The sequence below is a fragment of the Macrobrachium rosenbergii genome, chromosome 58 (genome assembly GCF_040412425.1).
Source record: "Macrobrachium rosenbergii isolate ZJJX-2024 chromosome 58, ASM4041242v1, whole genome shotgun sequence".
Classification (NCBI taxonomy): domain Eukaryota; kingdom Metazoa; phylum Arthropoda; class Malacostraca; order Decapoda; family Palaemonidae; genus Macrobrachium; species Macrobrachium rosenbergii.
Window position 1 is genome coordinate 20,187,279 of NC_089798.1, and position 19,013 is coordinate 20,206,291.

Here is a 19,013-nt window from a genome sequence, read left to right on the forward strand (position 1 = left end):
CTGTGAAACACTCCCTTGTAAAAGAGTGACTTTGTAAGGTGTCAAAGAAACGAGCAGGTAAAAGTTACTGCTACTTTATTACAGATCCAGGCAGTTTATATAGCGGCCGACTGACGCCGGCCCGCGAGAGAGAATGGAATTGACTGTGACCTGAGGTCGAAACAATAAACAATAATATGCAGTGAACGAGTACAAATTACAATACAAAACATACAGAGCTACAATATGGATACAGTCTTGATGCCTGTGAATGAAGAATCATGTGATACATAATGTGTGACATTTGTATAAATATGCATAAAGTAAAAATGATTAAAATGCGTGATCTGGCACGTTCTAGGCGTGACTAATTGAGCTTGAAGAAAATGGGAAGTCACCAAAGAAAACAAGCTCAGCGGAGACTTAATTAATGGCGCCGCCGAAACACTATCCTGGCGCCGATGTGGTGACTTTACAAATACTCCCCCAAGACGAGGGACGCGCGTCTGACTAATCCCTGTATCTGCTGGGACGCTGAAGGGTGCCGCGGCTCCTTGAAGATAACGGAGGGGCCTCCCGCCTGTGAGGCTGCTGGTTGGGCGGTCCCTTCCTGGGGCGGCCGCACCTGCGGGGGTGAGGGCATGCTGGAGTGCGGTTGGGCGGAAGGGGTGCTGCGTCGCTGCCGGGACTCTCCGACAGGAAGGCGGGCTTTAACCGGTCTATGGAAACAGCGCCGTGTTTAGGCCGCTAAGAGCGTTTTGGAGAAATCCTGGAGCCAAGACTAAGTCGCCGTGTGAGTCCGCTAATGGCTCCGGGATACTCCGGGGGTCACCACTGTAAGGTGTCAAAGAAACGAGCAGGTAAAAGTTACTGCTACTTTATTACAGATCCAGGCAGTTTATATAGCGGCCGACTGACGCCGGCCCGCGAGAGACAATGGAACTGACTGTGACCTGAGGTCGAAACAATAAACAATAATATGCAGTGAACGAGTACAAATTACAATACAAAACATACAGAGCTACAATATGGATACAGTCTTGATGCCTGTGAATGAAGAATCATGTGATACATAATGTGTGACATTTGTATAAATACGCATAAAGTAAAAATGATTAAAATGCGTGACCTGGCACGTTCTAGGCGTGACTAATTGAGCTTGAAGAAAATGGGAAGTCACCAAAGAAAACAAGCTCAGCGGAGACTTAATTAATGGCGCCGCCGAAACACTATCCTGGCGCCGATGTGGTGACTTTACAACTTCAAGGGCAGAGGGGCGAGGCTCCTGCTCATACCATTTATCAATGCTTCTTCGTATGCATTTTGTGATGTCCCGGTTGGAATACCCATTGTTAATTGAAACCTGGGCAACATGCTCTAATTCGGTGTGAGTGTCCATCTAAGAAGAGCAATGTGAGAGAGCTCTCCTGATGAAAGCGCTGATCGCAGGGTGCTTGTATCTCTCTGGACACTCACTCTCACTATTCAGGCACATGCCCAGCTCGTGGGTTTTGTATAAACTTGCGTTATGAAGCACTCCTCTTGTGGCCCGACAAGGACATGAAGGAAGGGGAGGTGACGATCACGGCAATGTTCGATGATAAAGTTGAGGCTACTGTGGTTGTAGAAGGCTTGTCGCAGGTCTTCTATTTCTTCCACCATGCTGGCGCTTATGAAGGTGTTATCAATATACCGGATGTATATTGACAGTTTCTCAATGGCGACAAATACCCAACGTTCCACAGCACCCATGTAGAAGTTTGCAAAATGTACTCCAAGGGGAGAACCCATCGCTACACCATCTTTTTGTATGTACATATGGTCTCTGTGGAGTGTTCGGAGGGCATGCTCGGGGATGTTTAATGGGGGCATGGAGTCGTCTCTACATACACGATCCAGAATTATCTGAATTGCTTCATCCACGGGGACATTCGTAAAGAGGGATTCCACGTCCATCGATGCAATAACTCCTCCCGGGAGTGTCACTTTCAGGGCTCCTATGAACACGGCAGAGGACTTCAAACTGTGGTCATCTGGAACGTAAGGAGTCAAAATAGCATTCAATTTCTTCACAAGCTGGTACGTAGGGGCAGGAATCTGGCTAATAATGGGGTGTAATGGGTTCCCTGGTTTATGGGTTGTAGTGTCCCCGTGTATGTAGCCAAGGTCGTAGTCCCCTACAATCAGCAGCAGGTGAAGGATGTTGGAAGCTGCATTGACAGTCTCGATGATCCTATGAGCCTCGCACTTACTGTCATCTACTGGGTTCTTAGTGATCCTCTGAAATTTGCTGTTGTCTGCCAGTATCTCATCCAACTTGTGGTGGTATTCTTCAGTGCGGATGAGTACAAAGGCAGCGGTTTTATCAGCCCAACGGATGGTGACATCCTCTTTAGCTCGGAGTTCTTTGGCCGCTTCCCTTAGGCACCTGCCGATCACATCACTCTTGTAATCGCACGTTCTGTGAAGGCCTCGGCCAAGAGGAGGGGCTGGAGGGCGTCCATAGTACGTATGGTGCCTTAATGAAGATGTGGATGGTGTCCAGCAGGTACTCGATTTCAAGGCGTTTCTCCATGGACCTCAGTTGGGTAGAGAAATGACAATCAAGTCCCATACGTAGAATTCTATCTTGTTCGGCAGTATCCTTCTTTTCCAGGCGGTGTAGGCATTCCATGCACGATGGCGCTTGGGTGTGCCCGCTCCGGGGGGAAATCATCGTCTCTATTGGCCATTCCATAATCAGCATTGCTTTTCCAGACACTCAGATGGGCTGCTACAGGGTTACTGTTGCTACTGCGACGGAAGTTGCCCCACCGGGCGTGCAAGTTCTTCAGCTCGTCATTGAGTGCAACTCAGTCTTGTTCCTTTGCCGAAAGCTGATGTTGAAGCAGGGTCCTCTTGAAGCTCCTAGTGCCCAGGTCTTCCTGTGCAGATGGGTCATGTAGCCATAGAGAAGTATATGAAGGTAACAGACACTCTCTCAAGCATGTCTTGTTAAAGAAAATGGCAGCATCAGTGGAACTGATTTCATATATGGTATTCCCAATTCTTCTTATTATTTTCTTCTCATCAGGGCTGATGTTTGCTAATAACTGGCCGATGTTCATAGTCTGGACAAGGAATTGGTTTCTTGAAATACAAATTTTATTGCATATGAAAAATGGAAGTTAAAATTGGCATCTGATCGCTGTAGAATTTGCAAATTGTAGGGGGCTACGATGCCAGCTACATATACGGGAATGTTAAAACCCATAAACCAGAGAATCTGTTACACCCATTATTAGCCAGATTCCTGCCCCTAAGTATCAGCTTGTGAAGAAATTGAATGCTATTTTGACTCCTTACGTTCCAGATGACCACAGCTTGAAGTCCTCTTCCGAGTTTGTTGAGCCTCATGCCAAAGAACCTACATGATCCAGAATTAGTAGAATGTGTTTTGGATTACCACGATGCCTTGTTGCAGTTAAGAATTGTTAAGTGCCTGCAGGAACAAAAACGCAAGAAGAAAAGAAAACCAAGAAGGTGCTGGGTCTGGCCTTACTTACAAAGAAGAGAGAAGAAAGGTGATTATGAGAACTTGATGAGAGAATTGGCAACTGAAACTCCAGAACTGTACCAGAATTTTACCGGGATTATGGAGGAGCTTTTCAATAAAATTGTGGAATGGGTCACGCCCTACATAAGGAAGACCCTCACATTCTGGAGAAGACCCACTGAACCAGGCCCACATGCTGCAATTACCTTACATTTCCTTGCAACTGGAGAATCCTACAAGAGCCTGTCCTACCAGTTCTTATCTTCTTTCATTAAGAAATAATACTGGCTTAATATGAAATACCTTTTGTATACCATCTATTTCTAATAACTAATGTTGTCCTTTTGTCTCCCATAGATCCAGCGTGTTTCACACTGTCGTGAAAAAATTCAGTGCACAGGATTTTTTTGCTTCAAGCTCCCGCCGATTCTACGGGGCTGACAGAATGGCGGGAACTTACTAGACAAGGCACGTCACAAACACGACTGTTATTGCAAATTTTGCTGAAACTCACGTACAGCCGCAGTATGCAACGTCATGTTTCCTCTTGTTGCTTGTTTGAGTGATTTGTTGTGAGTTTGGGGTCCCTAAGCCCGAATAACTAGAAGTGATTTAACCCAGTTAGAAACCGCCTGGACAGGGAAATGAGACTGTCACGCGCTGGTCTTGGGCTTGTCGTTCCAGAGATCCTGTGTGACAGACGCGTGGGTTGGGCTCCCAAAGGTTTGTGTAAAGTAGGCGGCTGTGAGTGTTCCTATGTATTTGTAATGAGAATGATTGGGTAAGAATAACTGTTTGGGCGTTTGTGTACTGCAGTGGCATTGTGTTAGTTGCGGTTAGATTCCAGTGGTTTCTTTGAAGTTGAGGGCAATTGCGTGGCCCACGTGTTTTGTGTTGCAGGTACGGAGACTGTAAGTTCGTTAGTGCTTTTTTGTGTGGTTGTTGTGTAAGGGTGATGACTGAGATGGTTTTATTTTTGTAAATATATTGAAAAAACCTGATGCATGACTCGTTTATCCTTGCATGGGGGGCTAAGTCACTTTCGTAGATTGTGGGTTGATCGTACAGTCTATGGGCACAACGAAAATACTCGTACAGTGACGTCTGTCGAGGAAATTCCCGACACACACCCCCGTAAAACTTCGTCATGATTGTGTCGAGTCCATGATGTTGGCTGGTTGTGTGTTGCACAACTTAATCATGACAAGATATCCTCATGCCAGGGGTGAGGGAGATGAAGAGGACTCGGTGACACGTAAGGTTCTACCTGGCAGCTGGAGGTCTGGAGAAACTTTACCAAGCGTGACTCTCCCACGGCAGACAGCAACCGCACTTACAAGACTCAACGTGACCACCTTCGTTCTTATATAAACTCCCCTGCAGGCTCCGTTCATTGGCAGGAATCAGTGATTTGCGAAGACATTAGAAAATGCCTTTTCATATTTAAGAAAGTCATGTTGATAATTTTTGCAACTTTCAGAAATAAAAGTTAAAATTAAAAAAATACTTATATTATTACTAAATATATTGTCTTGTAAGTTGTAATCAGTGTGTGAGGTCAAGGAGACAGAACTGCGTACTGACTAATTTATTTACCTGGGCAAAGGTATACATAGCAGAGTGCAGACGGAAAAGAAGTACCCGACTTTTTTTTTTTTTTTTTTTTTTAGCAGATAGGTAAGATGGGTCAAAGAAGGGAATAGTTTAGAAAGTGAAATATTAGTAAGAGTAATGTCAAGTGTGGTTTATCCACAATTTTATTTAGGTAAGGGTACAATTTTTCTAATATTAACATAATACAATAATAATTTTACATTATAACAACATGGTAAATTGTACATATTGCATATTTTGAATTTTATTTCTTATTAGTGTAATCATATTTAAAACATAAAATAAAATAAAAAAATTAGTTCCAATTTCCTCATTTTAACCTTGATGTTAATTATCATAATGAATTTGAATGATACCTACATAGTAAATTCTAAATATTACTTTTTCACAAGGCATTTCTTAATAATATAATGGTTGAGGTTCATGACGATGAAGATATGAAGATACTCTTCTCCACCATCTGTGGTCTGTGTTGTTTGGGTGGTTTCTCTCTTCTGCTACGGATTCTTCTGTTAATTCACTGTTGTATTGATCTAGTTTGCTCCATATGTTGGTTGCCAGTCTGTATAATCTTTGATTAATTGGTTCTACTTTGTATTTTTTGTGTATTTGTTCTATATTCAGATCGTCATCTTCTTGATTGTTTCTCACTGCGGACCTTAGTATCTTATTTTGGAATTTTTGTAATGCACTTATATTGGAAGTCGATGCTAAACACGTGGGTATTGGTGGATATTCCATTATTGGTCTGATCAGGCTTTTGTAGAAATGGATTTTGATATTTGTGTTCATATTCCTAAATCGTTTTAGCTTTGTATTTTGTGTTCTTGCTATTCTTAGCCTTTCTCTCACGTGTCTTGACGTTCCTCTTTGTCCGAATTGCATTCCTAGTATTCTTGTGCTTTTAGTAAAATTCATCGGTTGTTGGTCTAAAATTATTTGTGCAGGTTTGTAAGCAGACACTGATACTAGTTGGAATTTATATTTATTTGTCTTTATCTTCCACTTCTTTTCAAATTGATTTATTCTTTCAATTTGGTTCATTGTTTTTTGTGCTACTTGTCTTTTCAAAGTTGGATCCCTTCTTCGAGTGCGTTTTTCTGGGTGTATAATTATTTGAGTTATATCATCTGCAAAGCAGACATCAGTACAGTACTCTGGTGGTGAAGTCATATCTGATGTATATAATATGAATAGTGTTGGACTGAGTACAGATCCTTGTGGGACTCCACTTAGTAACGGGAATGGATTCCCTATGTAATTTTGTGACTTGATTGCTGCTGTTCGATCTTTGATGAAGTTGCATAGTATTTTCTCAAAAATATCTGGAAGGTTGAGATGTAATATTTTGTATCGAAGTCCTTGTATCCATACTTTGTCAAATGCCTTGAATATATCTCTACATACTAGGTTACATAGGTACCTTCTTCTTTGTGATAGTGCAATACTCTCATATATTGTTGCTATTGCAATCTGGGTCCCTCTTCCTTTTCTAAATCCATATTGATTGTTATTGTGTAGCTGATTACCTTCTAGGAACAACACTAATCTGTTTTTAATTATTTTTCAAATATTTTGCCAGGTATTTCTAGTAATGATATTGGTCTATAATTCTCTACCTGACTAGTATCTTTCCCTGGTTTGGGTTCAAAATCATTATTGCATTCTTGAATATAATTGGAAAATATCCCATTGAGAGGGCCCAGTTGTATATTTCTCTTAATTTTTCGAGTGCAATGTCTGGTAAATTTTGAATTATGACCTTGTTAATTCCACTCTTTCCTGGTGCTTTGTGTTTAAAATTTTTATTATTATTTTGATTTCCCATAACTCTATTTTCCTTGTTAATGGGCAGTCTTCATTGAGTCTGCTAATATCAGCTGCATAATGCGGATTTGTTTTGTTTCTATGTTGTTCGATGAATTCATTGACTATTGTCTCATGTTGGTTGTCGAAATTTTGGTTATCCTCCTGCCTTATCTGGAATATTTCCTGCCAGTAGGCCTTGTGCAGTGCTTCCTTCTCTTTGTCATCATATATTTTCTCATTCCCATGCTTTATGTATGGCGAAGTATTAGTTTTGCTTCCCATCAGTCTTGCAACGGAGTTCCAAAATTGTTTTGGGTCATTGTACTGTATTTCTGTGTTTTTTATTAGGTCTTCCCAATTTTGATGATATAATCTTGAGTTTTCTTGTACTAACTGTTCTTGTAATGACACATATCTTCTCATTAATATGCTGTTCCACCCTGTTATAAGTACTGTGTTTTGGATGTTGTTCTAGTGCCATTGTATCAATTTCAACTTATCACTACTAATAGGATGTGGAAGTGTGGTGTATTTAGTTATGGGTATATGATTTTTTATTGCTTCCTCTATATTTCTGTACCATTCTTCAAGCTCACCATCTACTATTTCTTTTGTTATTTCTATTTCATTTGAATTTATTGTTGGTTGTCTACTCATTTTTCCTTCTATTTCATTTTTAAGCTTTCCCAACTTGCTGTTTTTATATTTGGTATTTCTAAGGATGGAATAATTATTGGATTGGTTGACAATGTAATTACCATTGGTATATGATCGGAGGAGGTTGCTGGTCCTCTTGTAACGGCAATATTGAGGTGAATTTTGTTCGATTGCCGTGACCTGCACGCTGAGTGAGAGCAATTTGTGTTTGTTAACAGTCACTCAAATCGCAATAATAAGAGACATAATGTACATACAGTGATAAAATATATATTGGCAAAAAGGCCAGGGAATTCTACATACAAATAAATACATGAGATTCTTGCAGTGTTGATAGATGTGATACATGATCATAATTAATGGGAAAAGAAGACGTCTGACGCCTTTACAAGTACAGTACTTCCCCCCGCCAAGACAATTATTATGAAAGAGTGACTGGAAGACCTGATGAATATCAATCACGGTATCTAACTCTTTGGGAGCAGGAGCCAACCCTGAGTTCTTGATACCTGCGGTTGTGGGCCGGCTTTGACTGCTGAATCGCCTGGTGGTTTTGCCGAGCGGATGACATCCTTAGTGCGGCCCTCGGGACGTCCTCAACTACGTTTCAGGATGCTGATCACTTCAGCCAAGGCCTTGTTTTGTGGAGGAATTCTGGGATGCCTGCCGGTTTCCTCCCGAGTTCCGTTGTCCATTAGGAAGGCTGGCTTTAAGCTGTCGACAGATATCCAGTCTCCCGGCCCATGGATGTTGACGAGGGAGGCCTTGGATATTCTACTGACGACTTGGTACAGTCCTCCGTATGGTCTGGTCAAGGGTGGGCGGTGGGTGTCGTTTCTGATGAAGATGTGTGTACAGGTATTCAAGCCTTCTGGGCTGAAGTTATGGGTCCTGTCCGCGAAAGTCTTTCGTCAGGACGCGAACTTCTTTGCAATTTCTCTTAGCCTTAGAAGGGGCGTATCTGGGTCGTCTGGATCCATATGGAAGAATTCTCCAGGTATGGCCAGTGTTTCACCATAGACTCTCTCTGCAGATTCGTTGCCATTTGCCCTTGGTGCGGTGCAGTGCAGAGACCCAGCAGGACCCAGGACATCAGAGCTGCTTTCAATGAACGGTGGGTTCTTTCCACCATACCTTTGGCCGCAGGGTTGTATGCCATCGTACTGTGGAGTGTTGTCGCCATCAGGCGTGCCAGGGAGACCCAGAGTTCCGATAAGAATGCTGAGCCACTGTCTGTAGTTATGTCATCTGGCACACTGAAACGGTTTATCCAACTTGACAGTAGGGCTTCCGCGCAGGCACTTGTTGATGTTTCTACCATTGGGGTTGCTTCAGGCCATCTTGTGGAAAAAGTTAAGTATATCTTAGTTTAACCAGACCATTGAGCTGGTTAACAGCTCTCCTAGGGCTGGCCCAAAGGATTAGATTTATTTTTACGTGGCTAAGAACCAACTGGTTACCTAGCAACGGGACCTACAGCTTATTGTGGAATCCGAACCACATTATGATGAGAAATTAATTTCTATCACCAGAAATAAATTCCTCTAATTCTTCATTGGCGGCTCAGAGAGTCGAACACTGGGCCAACAGCGTGCCAGTCGAAAGCTCTACCCACACCTCCAAAGAAGAACTGCCATCTTGTGGAATGGTCTATGATTGTCAGGAGGTATCTGGCGCCCCCTGATTGTGGTAGAGGTCCTACAACATCTATGTGGATGTGCCCGAAATGCCATCATGGTTGAAGGAAGTCTCCGATGCCTGATTCCGTGTGCCAGGTGATCTTACTTGTCTGGCACGGTATGCAGTTCTTTGCCCATTCTCATATGTCCTTCCTGGTCCCATGCCACACGAATTTCTCTGCCATCAGGCACGTTATTGTCCATCCTGATGGATGGGACAGCCCGTGGTTGATGTCGAATGCCTACTTCCTTCGTGACGCGGGTATCAGGGGGCGTGGGCGGCCTGTGCTGGTGTCGCAGAGAAGTGTTGATCCGGATCCACCCACTGGCACGTCTTCCCACCTCAGTGCAGCAAGTGATGTGCAGTAAGCTGCTATGACTGAATTTATTTCAGTTCTTGATAGGGCATCAGCTACTGGGTTTCTTTTGCCGAGGACATAACTGATGGTGCAGCCAAATTCAGAGATAGCAGCCAGGTGCCGTTGCTGTCTTGCCGACCAAGCGTCTCCCACCCTCGTGAACGCATGTACCAATGGCTTGTGGTCTGTCAGGATGGTGAAAGGGCTGCCGTCCAAGAGGTACTTGAAGTGCCAAACGGCTTGGTAGATTGCCAGCAGGTCCCTGTCGAATGCACTGAAGCGAGTCTCCGGCAGCTTCTACTTGTGGCTAAAGAAGGCAAGCGGGCAAGGGGAACTGTCTACTACCTGCTCCAGCACGGCTCCGCAGGCGACGTTGCTGGCATCGGTGGTAAGTCTCGGGGGCGGTGGGGTCTTGATATGTTAAGGTGGTGGCTTTGGCGAGGGTTGCCTTCATCTGTTCGAATACCTTCTGCTGCAGGACTTCCCAAGTCAGTGCTTTTGGCTTTCCTTCAGTACTCTGGTTAGGGGATACATGATGCAGGCGATGTCTGGCACGAAGAGACCTCGTGTCCCAGGAAGTCTACCTTCTCCACTCCAAAGGTACATTCGTCAAATCTGACAACCAAACAGTTCTCCTGGAAGCGTTTCAGCACAGCACGGACGTGACCCAGGTGCTCCTCCGGGGAGCTGGAGAAGATCAGGATGTCGTCCATGTAGCAGACGCAGGAAGGTAGGTCCACCAAGATGCTGTCCATAAGGCGTTGGAATGTGGCCCCAGCGTTCCTGAAGCCGAAGGTGGAGTAGGAGAAGGTATACGTTCCGAACGGTGTGATGATGGCTGTCTTCGGGATGTCGTCGGGGTGTACTGGTACCTGAAAATAGGACTTGAGCAAATCCATCTTTGTGAATATCTTGGCCCTGTGCAGGGTGCCTGTTAGGTCCTGCATGTTTGGCAGGGGATAGTGGTCCAGTGTTGTCATTAGGTTCAGCCAATGATAGTCCCCACAGGGCCTCTAGGAACTGCCTGGTTTCTTCACCATGTGGAGGGGGAACGCCCATGGACTCGATGCCTTTCTGCAGATACCAATCCTTTCCATCTCGGCAAATGCTTGTTGAGCATCTTGGAGTTTCTTGGGTGGCAGGCAGCGGAAATTGGCAAGTGTTGGCGGGCCTGTGGTGGTGATGTGGTGATGGATGCCATGCTTGGCCTGGGTACCTGGCACCTGACGCACTTCTGGCTTGAAGACATCTGGGAATTTGTGGAGGACGGCACTGTATTTGTTCGATTAGATAGAGCATACGGCGGGCATTCCCAGTCTGGCAGAGAGCGGTCAGGAGCAGCAAGTTCTGGTATCCAGCAGGCGTTTTCGGCCGATGTCTACTAGCAGTCCGTGATGTGCGAGGAAATCGGCTCCTATTAAAGGAAACTTGACATCCGCGATGACAAAGGGCCATTCATATTTATGGCCCAGGATGGATATTCTGCGGGTCTGAGTTCCGTAGCAGCGGATGGGGCTTCCATTTGCGGCTGCTAGTGCAGCTGTGGTGCCAGACATGAGGTTGCAGTCCTCCCTCGGCGGCGGAAATACCGACTGCATAGCCCCAGTGTCTACCAGCATCCATCGTCTTGATATGGCGTCGTGGATGAAGAAACCTACTGGCTGGGGTTCCTTAAGGTTTGCGGCCACTGCTGTTGTGGGTGGCTGCCTTTCTAGTTTTTGTGAAAGAACAGGGGGCTCTGCAATTTCTGGAGTTACTTCTGAACCTCCGATGGAAGTAACACCAGGCTGGATTTGTCCTCTTCTTCTGCTGCTGCAGCGGTGCCTTCTTCTTGTATACCACGTTCATGTCCCCCACTTCAGATTCTTCTGCTACCAGGCTGCAGGTGTAGCGGCATGTTTGGAGGCCTTTGTGGCCTCGTGGAATTTATGTGCGACGTTCACCAATTCGTCCATTGAGAGGGTATCTGTTTCCATTTGTGCCCTCACCTCCTGCAGGTATCTGTTTCCATTTGTGCCCTCACCTCCTGTGGAAGGCAGCCCAGGAATATTTCCTGCAACAAGCTGATCTCTCTCCTCCGTCCGTCTGAGTCGATGCCCGGCAGCATCAGGAGACCTCGTAGTTCATCCCAGGCATTCCTGGGTGATGCGTCCCCCAGGGGCTGGGACATCAGGTCGAGGGCGCGTTGGGCTCTCTCTGGGATGGGCATGGAGTATGTGTCAATGAGTTTCTCTCGCAGGTCTCTGTACTTGACTTTGTCAGGCTGCGAGTCCAACCATGGGGTGATTTTGTTAAAGACCTCCTCTGGCAGTGTTGTCATGGTGACGTCTGCTTTGGTTTCCTCGTCTGTGATTTTTGCTACCAGGAAATGGATGTCTGGTCGCAGGAACCAGGATGCGGTATTTTGCCGCGAGAACGGTGGGAGTTTTATTGTCTGGCTTATTGCTGCCTTCGAAGGCAAGAGGGGGATGCAGAGGATCTGTGCGTCCTTAGAACGACTTTCTACCTCAGTGTCCAAAATTTTGCCTCACCCCAAAATGCAAAATAAGTGCTGTATTTAGTCTGTTATTGGTGTTTGAGGCTTGTCAGAAGTCAAAACTATGCGCCTGAAGAAGGTACGCCGTAATTAGTCTGTTAGTGGCGTGGGTGTTCTCTGAGGAAGGAGCTTTCAGAGGCCTAGACTTTGTTGCCGTATGGTTCCGTTAAGGGCTCTCTGAAGGTAAAGCAGCCATAGTAAGTCCGTTAATGGCAAAGCCAAAACTACTGTGTTTACTGTCGCTCCTCAGGTCACCAGTTGTGAGGTCAAAGGGACAGAACTGGGTACTGACTAATTTATTTACCTGGACACAGGTGTACAAAGCAGCGTGCAGATGGAAACGAAGTGCCCAACCTTTGATTGCTGTGACCCATACGCTGTGTGAGAGCAATTTGTGTTTGTTAACAGTCAATCAAATGGCAATAATAAGAGACAATATACATACAGTGATAAAATATATATTGGCAAAAAGGTCAGGAAATTCTACATACAAATATGTACATGAGATTCTCACTGTGTTGATAGTTTGAGGTTCAAGAAGACAGGTCTGGGTATGACTGATTTATTTCTTGGAAACCGGGTATACATTGCGGAATGCAGACGGAAAGGAAGCAACCGACCTGCGGATTCCCATGTCACACATTTGGACAAGAATTTGCGTTTGTTAGATGACATATAAATGAGAATAATTTGCATTACAAGAAATGTACAAAATAGTTACATACATCAGCGGAAAGGCTGGACAATAATGTGTATCGAGAGATACTTAAAAATATGAAATAATAACGGGTAATATACATGGCGTGATTAATGCAGAAATGAAGAAGCGTTTGATGCCTTTACAAGTACTCCCCCCTCCAAAGACAATGATTACAGAGATAGTTACTGGATGACATGAACATTAATCACAGAGGCACTGGGGGAGCAGGAAGCGACCCCTTCTCTTCGAGAACTGTGGGCGGGGGGCAATGTCAACTGCTGGATCTGCCGTAGCACGGCCTCTGGGGCGCCCACGGCCCCTTCTTGGTGGGGCGGAGGGAATGTCTGGGGGCACGTTTTGAGGGGAGACCCTGGGACGTCTGCCTGCCTCCTCCCTGATTTTGCTGTCCAAAAGGAATGCTGGTTTTAGTCTGTCGATGGAAACCCAATCCTCCTGGACGTGGACGTCGATGAGATGTGCTGCCTTGGGGGTCCTGTCGATGACTTGGTAAGGGTCCCTCTGGAGGCTGGTCAAGGGCAGTCGACAGGCGTCTACCCTGACGAAGATGTAGGTGCAGAATCCAGGCCTGCAGGTGTTGATTCTGTCCGCGAAGGTCTTATGGCAGGGCGCGAACTTCTGTGCTAGTTCCCTCAACCTCAGGAGGTGGGTGTCTGTGCCATCGACTGATGGTAGGAAGAATTCCCCCGCAACAGCTAGTGTTTCTCCGTAGATTTTGTCCACCGGGGATATGTCGCCGTCTGCCCTCAGTGAGGTGCGGAGACCCAGCAGGACCCAGGGAAGTTGGGCCCTCAAGTTTTTGTCGGTGCAACGTGCCATTAGAGCTGCTTTCAGTGAGCGGTGTGCCCTCTTTACCATGCCGTTTCCTGTGGGGTTGTAAGCCGTCGTGCTCTGAAGTGTCGTACCCATCAGGCGTGTCGGGAAAACCCAGAGTTCTGACAGGAATGCTGTCTGGCACCCCTAAGCGGCTGATCCAACTGGAGAGGAGGGCTTCTGGGCAGGATGCTGTTGACGCCTCCTCTATAGGTGTCGCCTCTGGCCAGCGAGTGGAGCGGTCTATGATCATCAGGAGGTACCTGGCAGCCCCAGACTGCGGTAGAGGCCTGACAACATCTATGTGGATGTGGCCGAAGCGCCGACAAGGTTGAGGGAAATCGCCAATGCCTGATTCTGTGTGCCTCGTGAACTTGCTGGTTTGGCACGGGATACAGCTCCTTGCCCACTGGCGGGCGTCCTTCCTGATGCTGTGCCACATGAACTTTTCTGTCATCAGGCGTGCCGTTGTATGCCCTGATGGATGGAAGAGGCCATGAATGTCAAATGTCTGCTTCCTCCTCGAGGCCAGTGCTAGTGTCGCAGAGAAGCGTTGTGCCCGAACCGCCCAAGGGCACGTCCTCCCACTTGAGTGCCATCTGTGCTGTCCTGTAGGCTGGTGTTTCTGGGTCTGCTGCTTGCTCCCTTGCCAGGTCTTCGTAGCTTATGCCAAGGTGCAGGGAATTGATTTCCACCCTTGACAGGGCGTTGGCTACTGTATTGTTCCTGCCAGGGACATAGGCGATGGTGCAACTAAACTCGGAGATGGCGGCCAAGTGCCACTGCTGCCTCGCTGACCACTCATCGCCTGCCTTCGTAAATGCATGCACCAGGGGATTTTGGTCCGTGAAGTTGGTGAATGGAGTGCTGTCCAGCAGGTATTTGAAGTGTTGCACAGCCTGGTAGATTGCGAGCAGTTCTCTGTTGAAGGCACTGTAGCAGGTCTCTGCCAGCGACAACTTGCGACTGAAGAAGGCTTGAGGCTGGGGGGCGCCGCCGACTACTTGCTCGACCACTGCTCCATGGGCAATGTTGCTGGTGTCGGTGGTGAGTCTCAGGGAAGTGGTGGGGTTATGATGCGTTAAGGTGGTGGCACTCACAAGGGCTGTCTTTGTTTCCTTGAATGTCTGCTGTTGCGGAGCGCCCCACATCAGTGTTTTTGGCTTGCCCTTCAGGACTCCAGTCAGGGGATACATGATGTGGGCGATACCTGGGATGAATCGGTGATAGTAGTTTACCATGCAAGGAACTCTTGAAGGGCCTTGATTGTCTGCGGCATCTGGAACTTTTTTATTGCTTTCATCTTGGAGGCCATGGGGCGTACCCCTGCTGGGGAGATCTCGTGTCCGAGGAAGTCTATTTTTTCCGCCCTGAATGTGCATTTTTCGAACCTGACAACTAATCCATTCTCCTGCAGGCGCTTCAGGACGACTCGGACGTGGCGAAGGTGTTCCTCTGGAGACCTGGAGAAGATAAGGATGTTGTCTACGTAACAGACGCTGAAGGGCAGGTCCCCCAGGATGGTGTCCATCAGGCGCTGGAATGTGGCCCCCATGTTCCTGAGGCCAAAGGTGGAGTAAGAGAAGGTGTACGTCCCGAACAGCGTGATGACGGCTGTCTTCGGGATGTCGTCAGGATGTACAAGAACCTGAAAGTATGATTTTAGCAAGTCCATCTTTGTGAAGACCTTAGCCCCGCAAAGGGCGCTCGTCAGGTCTTGCATGTTTGGCAGTGGGTAATGGTCTGGCGTGGTGACTAAGTTCAGGCGACTGTAGTCTCCGCAGGCCTCCAGGAATCATCCGACTTCTTTACCATACGCAGGGGAGATGCCCACGGACTCAATGCTTTGGTACAGACGCCCATCTGTTCCATTTCGGTGAAGGCCTGTTTGGCGTCTTGTGGTTTTGGGGGGGGGGGGCGTCGGAACTTGGCATGAGTTGGGGGGCCTGTTGTAGTGATGTGGTGGTAGATGCCGTGCTTGGCATCAGCCCCTGGCAACTGGCAGAGCTCTGGTTTAAAAACCTCTGGGAACTCCTGGAGGAGGGTGGTGTAATTGTTCGAGGCTGTGAAGCAGACGGCGGGCATCCCCAGTCCGGTGGAGAGTGGTCGGGAGTGGCAGGTTCTGGTGTCGAGGAGGCGTTGCCTGCTTGTGTCAATCAGGAATCCGTGCTGTCCCAGGAAATTGGCATCCAGGAGGGGAACAAATGACCTCTGCATTGTGTAGGCCAATGTTACAGGCATCAAGACTGTATCTATATTGTAGCTCTGTATGTTTTGTATTGTAATTTGTACTCGTTCACTGCATATTATTGTTTATTGTTTCGACCTCAGGTCACAGTCAATTCCATTGTCTCTCACGGCCCGGCGTCAGTCGGCCGCAATATAAACTGCCTGGATCTGTAATAAAGTAGCAGTAACCTTTACCTGCTCGTTTCTTTGACACCTTACAGTGGTGACCCCGGAGTATCCCGGAGCCATTAGCGGACTCACACGGCGACTCAGTCTTGGCTCCAGGATTTCTCCAAAACGCTCTTAGCGGCCTAAACACGGCGCTGTAACCAGCGTTTGGCGTGCTGACTCTCGTCGGCGTACCCCACCAGCGTCACTAGCGGAACCACACGGCGCACGCAGTGCGACTGACGCGAGTACCCCACTCCAGTAAGGGGTCAAAGGAGCGAGCATGGGCGGATATCCCCTCCTTCATGCAGTTAAACGCGGACCCCGCGGACTCGAGGTTTACCTACCTCCCATCACAGCCGCGCCCGCCCCGCATCGAGGCCCTCCCGCAACTCCACACCAGCGCCCCGAACACGACGGCCGGGCAACACAATCGCGGGCCGCCCTCACCGTAAAGCTGCCGCCGTTTACGCACTGGGGGAACCCATCGATGTGGCTGCGCAGGGTGGAGAGCCACTTCAGAATCGCGGACCTCACGGACGAAATCCTACAGGCCGACACAGTGCTCAACGCCCTTCCGGAGGACGTGTACAACAAACTCATCTCGCGAGTACCCGAAACACACACCCTCACATACAGCACCACAAAAAAGTTCCTCCTCGAAGCTTGCTCCCTGCCCATCGCCGAGCGGGCCGCCCGTGCTATCGACCTTGCCAATAATCCACGCCACGACCTCAATCCAAGAGACGCTTGGGGCATGGTCGTAGATCTCCTGTCAATACCAGTCTTGGGTGGCACAAACAAGCGGCAGGAGATAAGCTTCACGGGAAATCTTCCTTCGCCAACTCCTCCCGGAAGTACGCAACCAGATCGCTCACCCCTACACCATGCCTGTCGAGGACCTCATAGAGGCGGCACAACACCTCACAGACTCCGTCAAGGCTTCACAGCGGCTAAAACCAGCCACACAGCCGGTCAGCTCCGTCCAGCCTGAAGAGGGCGAGCAGCAGCCCGTCAACGCCATCGCCAACAGACGTCCACCGAACCACAGCAGGCGGTGGTCCCGGGCTTCTGTCGCTACCACAAGTGGTTCGGAAAGGACGCCGAAACTGCCTGCCGCCCTGCTCGTTCAACCGTTCAAAAAACGGGGGGCGGTGGCCAGCAGGACAGGCCGCCATGGCAGCCGAAAGAACCCAGGGCCTCAAAAACAGTAGGTTTTTACGTCCGCGACACCGTCTCCGGCAGGATGATGCTGGTCGACACAGGAGCCTTTAAGTCGGTCTTCCCAGCATCCAGAGAGGACGCAACCAGACACCAGACCCGGCCGCCTTCCTGACGGCCGCCAACGGAACCCCCATCCTCTCCTACGGCACCAGGCTCCTGTCGATCTCCATCCTTGGCCAGAGTTACTCCTGGGACTTCATCGTCGCGGACGTAGGAACCCCACTCCTGGGGCCGATTTTCTGGCGCACTTCGGCCTGCTAGTCGGCGTGGGCGCAGCGCCTCCTCGATACCGACTCCTGCGGTCTCTCCCGTTAACGGCGGGACCCAGACCCCACCATCAGCGCCGTCGCCCCCCACCAGTATGCACACCTTCTGTCGGAGTTCCCTGAGGTGTTTAAGCCCGAGCCGCCAAGTCCCCGGGCCCCAGCCAAGCACGGCATATACCACCATATAGTGACTAAAGGGCCCCCGACACATGCAGTTCCCAGGCTTCCCCCTCAGCGCCTTCAGGAGGCGAAAAAAGCATTCGCGGAGATGGAACAGATGGGCATCTGCAGGAAAGCCTCCAGTCCATGGGCCTCCCCCCTCCACATGGTGCAGAAACCGGACGGCTCCTGGAGACCCTGCGGCGACTACAGGCGGCTCAACATTGCAACGGAGCCCGACCACTACCCTCTACCCAATATGCAAGACCTCACGGCCTCCTTTCACGGGGCCAAAATATTCACTAAATTGGACCTTCTTAAATCTTATTTCCAGGTACCTGTTGCGCCAGAGGACATACCAAAGACAGCCATCATCACGCCCTTTGGGTCCTATGTGTTCTCCTTCTCCACCTTCGGGCTGAGGAACGCCGGGGCCACCTTCCAGCGGCTCATGGACAGCATCCTGGGGACCTAAAATTCTGCGTCTGCTACGTCGACGACATTCTCATATTTTCCAGGTCTCACAGCGAACACCAGAGGCACATCAAAGCAGTCCTCCAGCGCCTCCAAGAAAACGGCCTCGTCGTCCGTTTTGACAAGTGTACCTTCGGCGTCCAGAAAGCAGAATTCCTGGGTCACGAGGTGTCTCCGACAGGCGTCCGCCCTCTTACATCGAAAGTGGCAGCCCGAGCCAAGTTCCCGACACCCACCTCCATCAAGGCCGTCCAGGAGTTCCTTGGGATGGTAAACTTCTACAGGCGGTTCATCCCCGGGATCGGCGCACACCACGGCCCCCTGACGGAAGTCCTAAAAGGTCAACCGAAGTCCCTGTCTTGGGGACCCAGCCAGCAGCAGGCCTTTTCCCCTGACGAAGGCCGCCCTCACCAAGGCAACCGCCTTGGCACACCAGGATCCCAAGGCTCCCCTCCAGCTGACGACAGACGCCAGTAACGTTGCCTGCGGTGCTGTTCTGGAGCAAATCATCAACGGCGCCCCAGCCCATCGCCTTCTTCAGCAAGAAGTTCAATCCCCGCAGAGTCCCGCTACAGCACCTTCGACAGGGAACTCTGCGCGATGTACAGCGCAGTTCGGCACTTCAAGTTCCTCCTGGAGGGACGCCCTTCACAATCTTCACAGACCACCAGCCACTGGTTCACGCCTTCACGAAGCAGGGGACGCATGGTCTTCAGACAGCAGCGCCACCTCTCAGCCATAGCCGAATTTACCTGTTCCGTCAGGTACCTCCCGGCAAGAAAAATCCCGTAGCA

General features: G+C 48.7%; 1 protein-coding gene across 1 annotated transcript; it reads right to left on the bottom strand.

The window, feature by feature from the left end:
- Window positions 1–1,464: 1,464 nt before the first annotated feature.
- LOC136837286 (uncharacterized) lies at window positions 1,465–9,477 on the bottom strand. Its single transcript, XM_067102022.1, has 2 exons — window positions 9,380–9,477; window positions 1,465–2,407 (listed from the first exon to the last, which is right to left on the bottom strand). Exons 1-2 carry the CDS (start codon window positions 9,475–9,477, stop codon window positions 1,465–1,467), a joined length of 1,041 nt encoding a protein of 346 aa, XP_066958123.1.
- Between the last annotated feature and the right edge of the window lie 9,536 nt (window positions 9,478–19,013).

Bases quoted from the DNA above. Each gene is read 5' to 3' on its own strand.
- LOC136837286 (XM_067102022.1), bottom strand. From the start codon at position 9,477: ATGGACAATAACGTGCCTGATGGCAGAGAAATTCGTGTGGCATGGGAC. The intron at 2,408-9,379 runs GTAAGATCACCT...TGTGATCGGCAG, and splicing joins CTGCATACCGTGCCAGACAA to GTGCCTAAGGGAAGCGGCCA.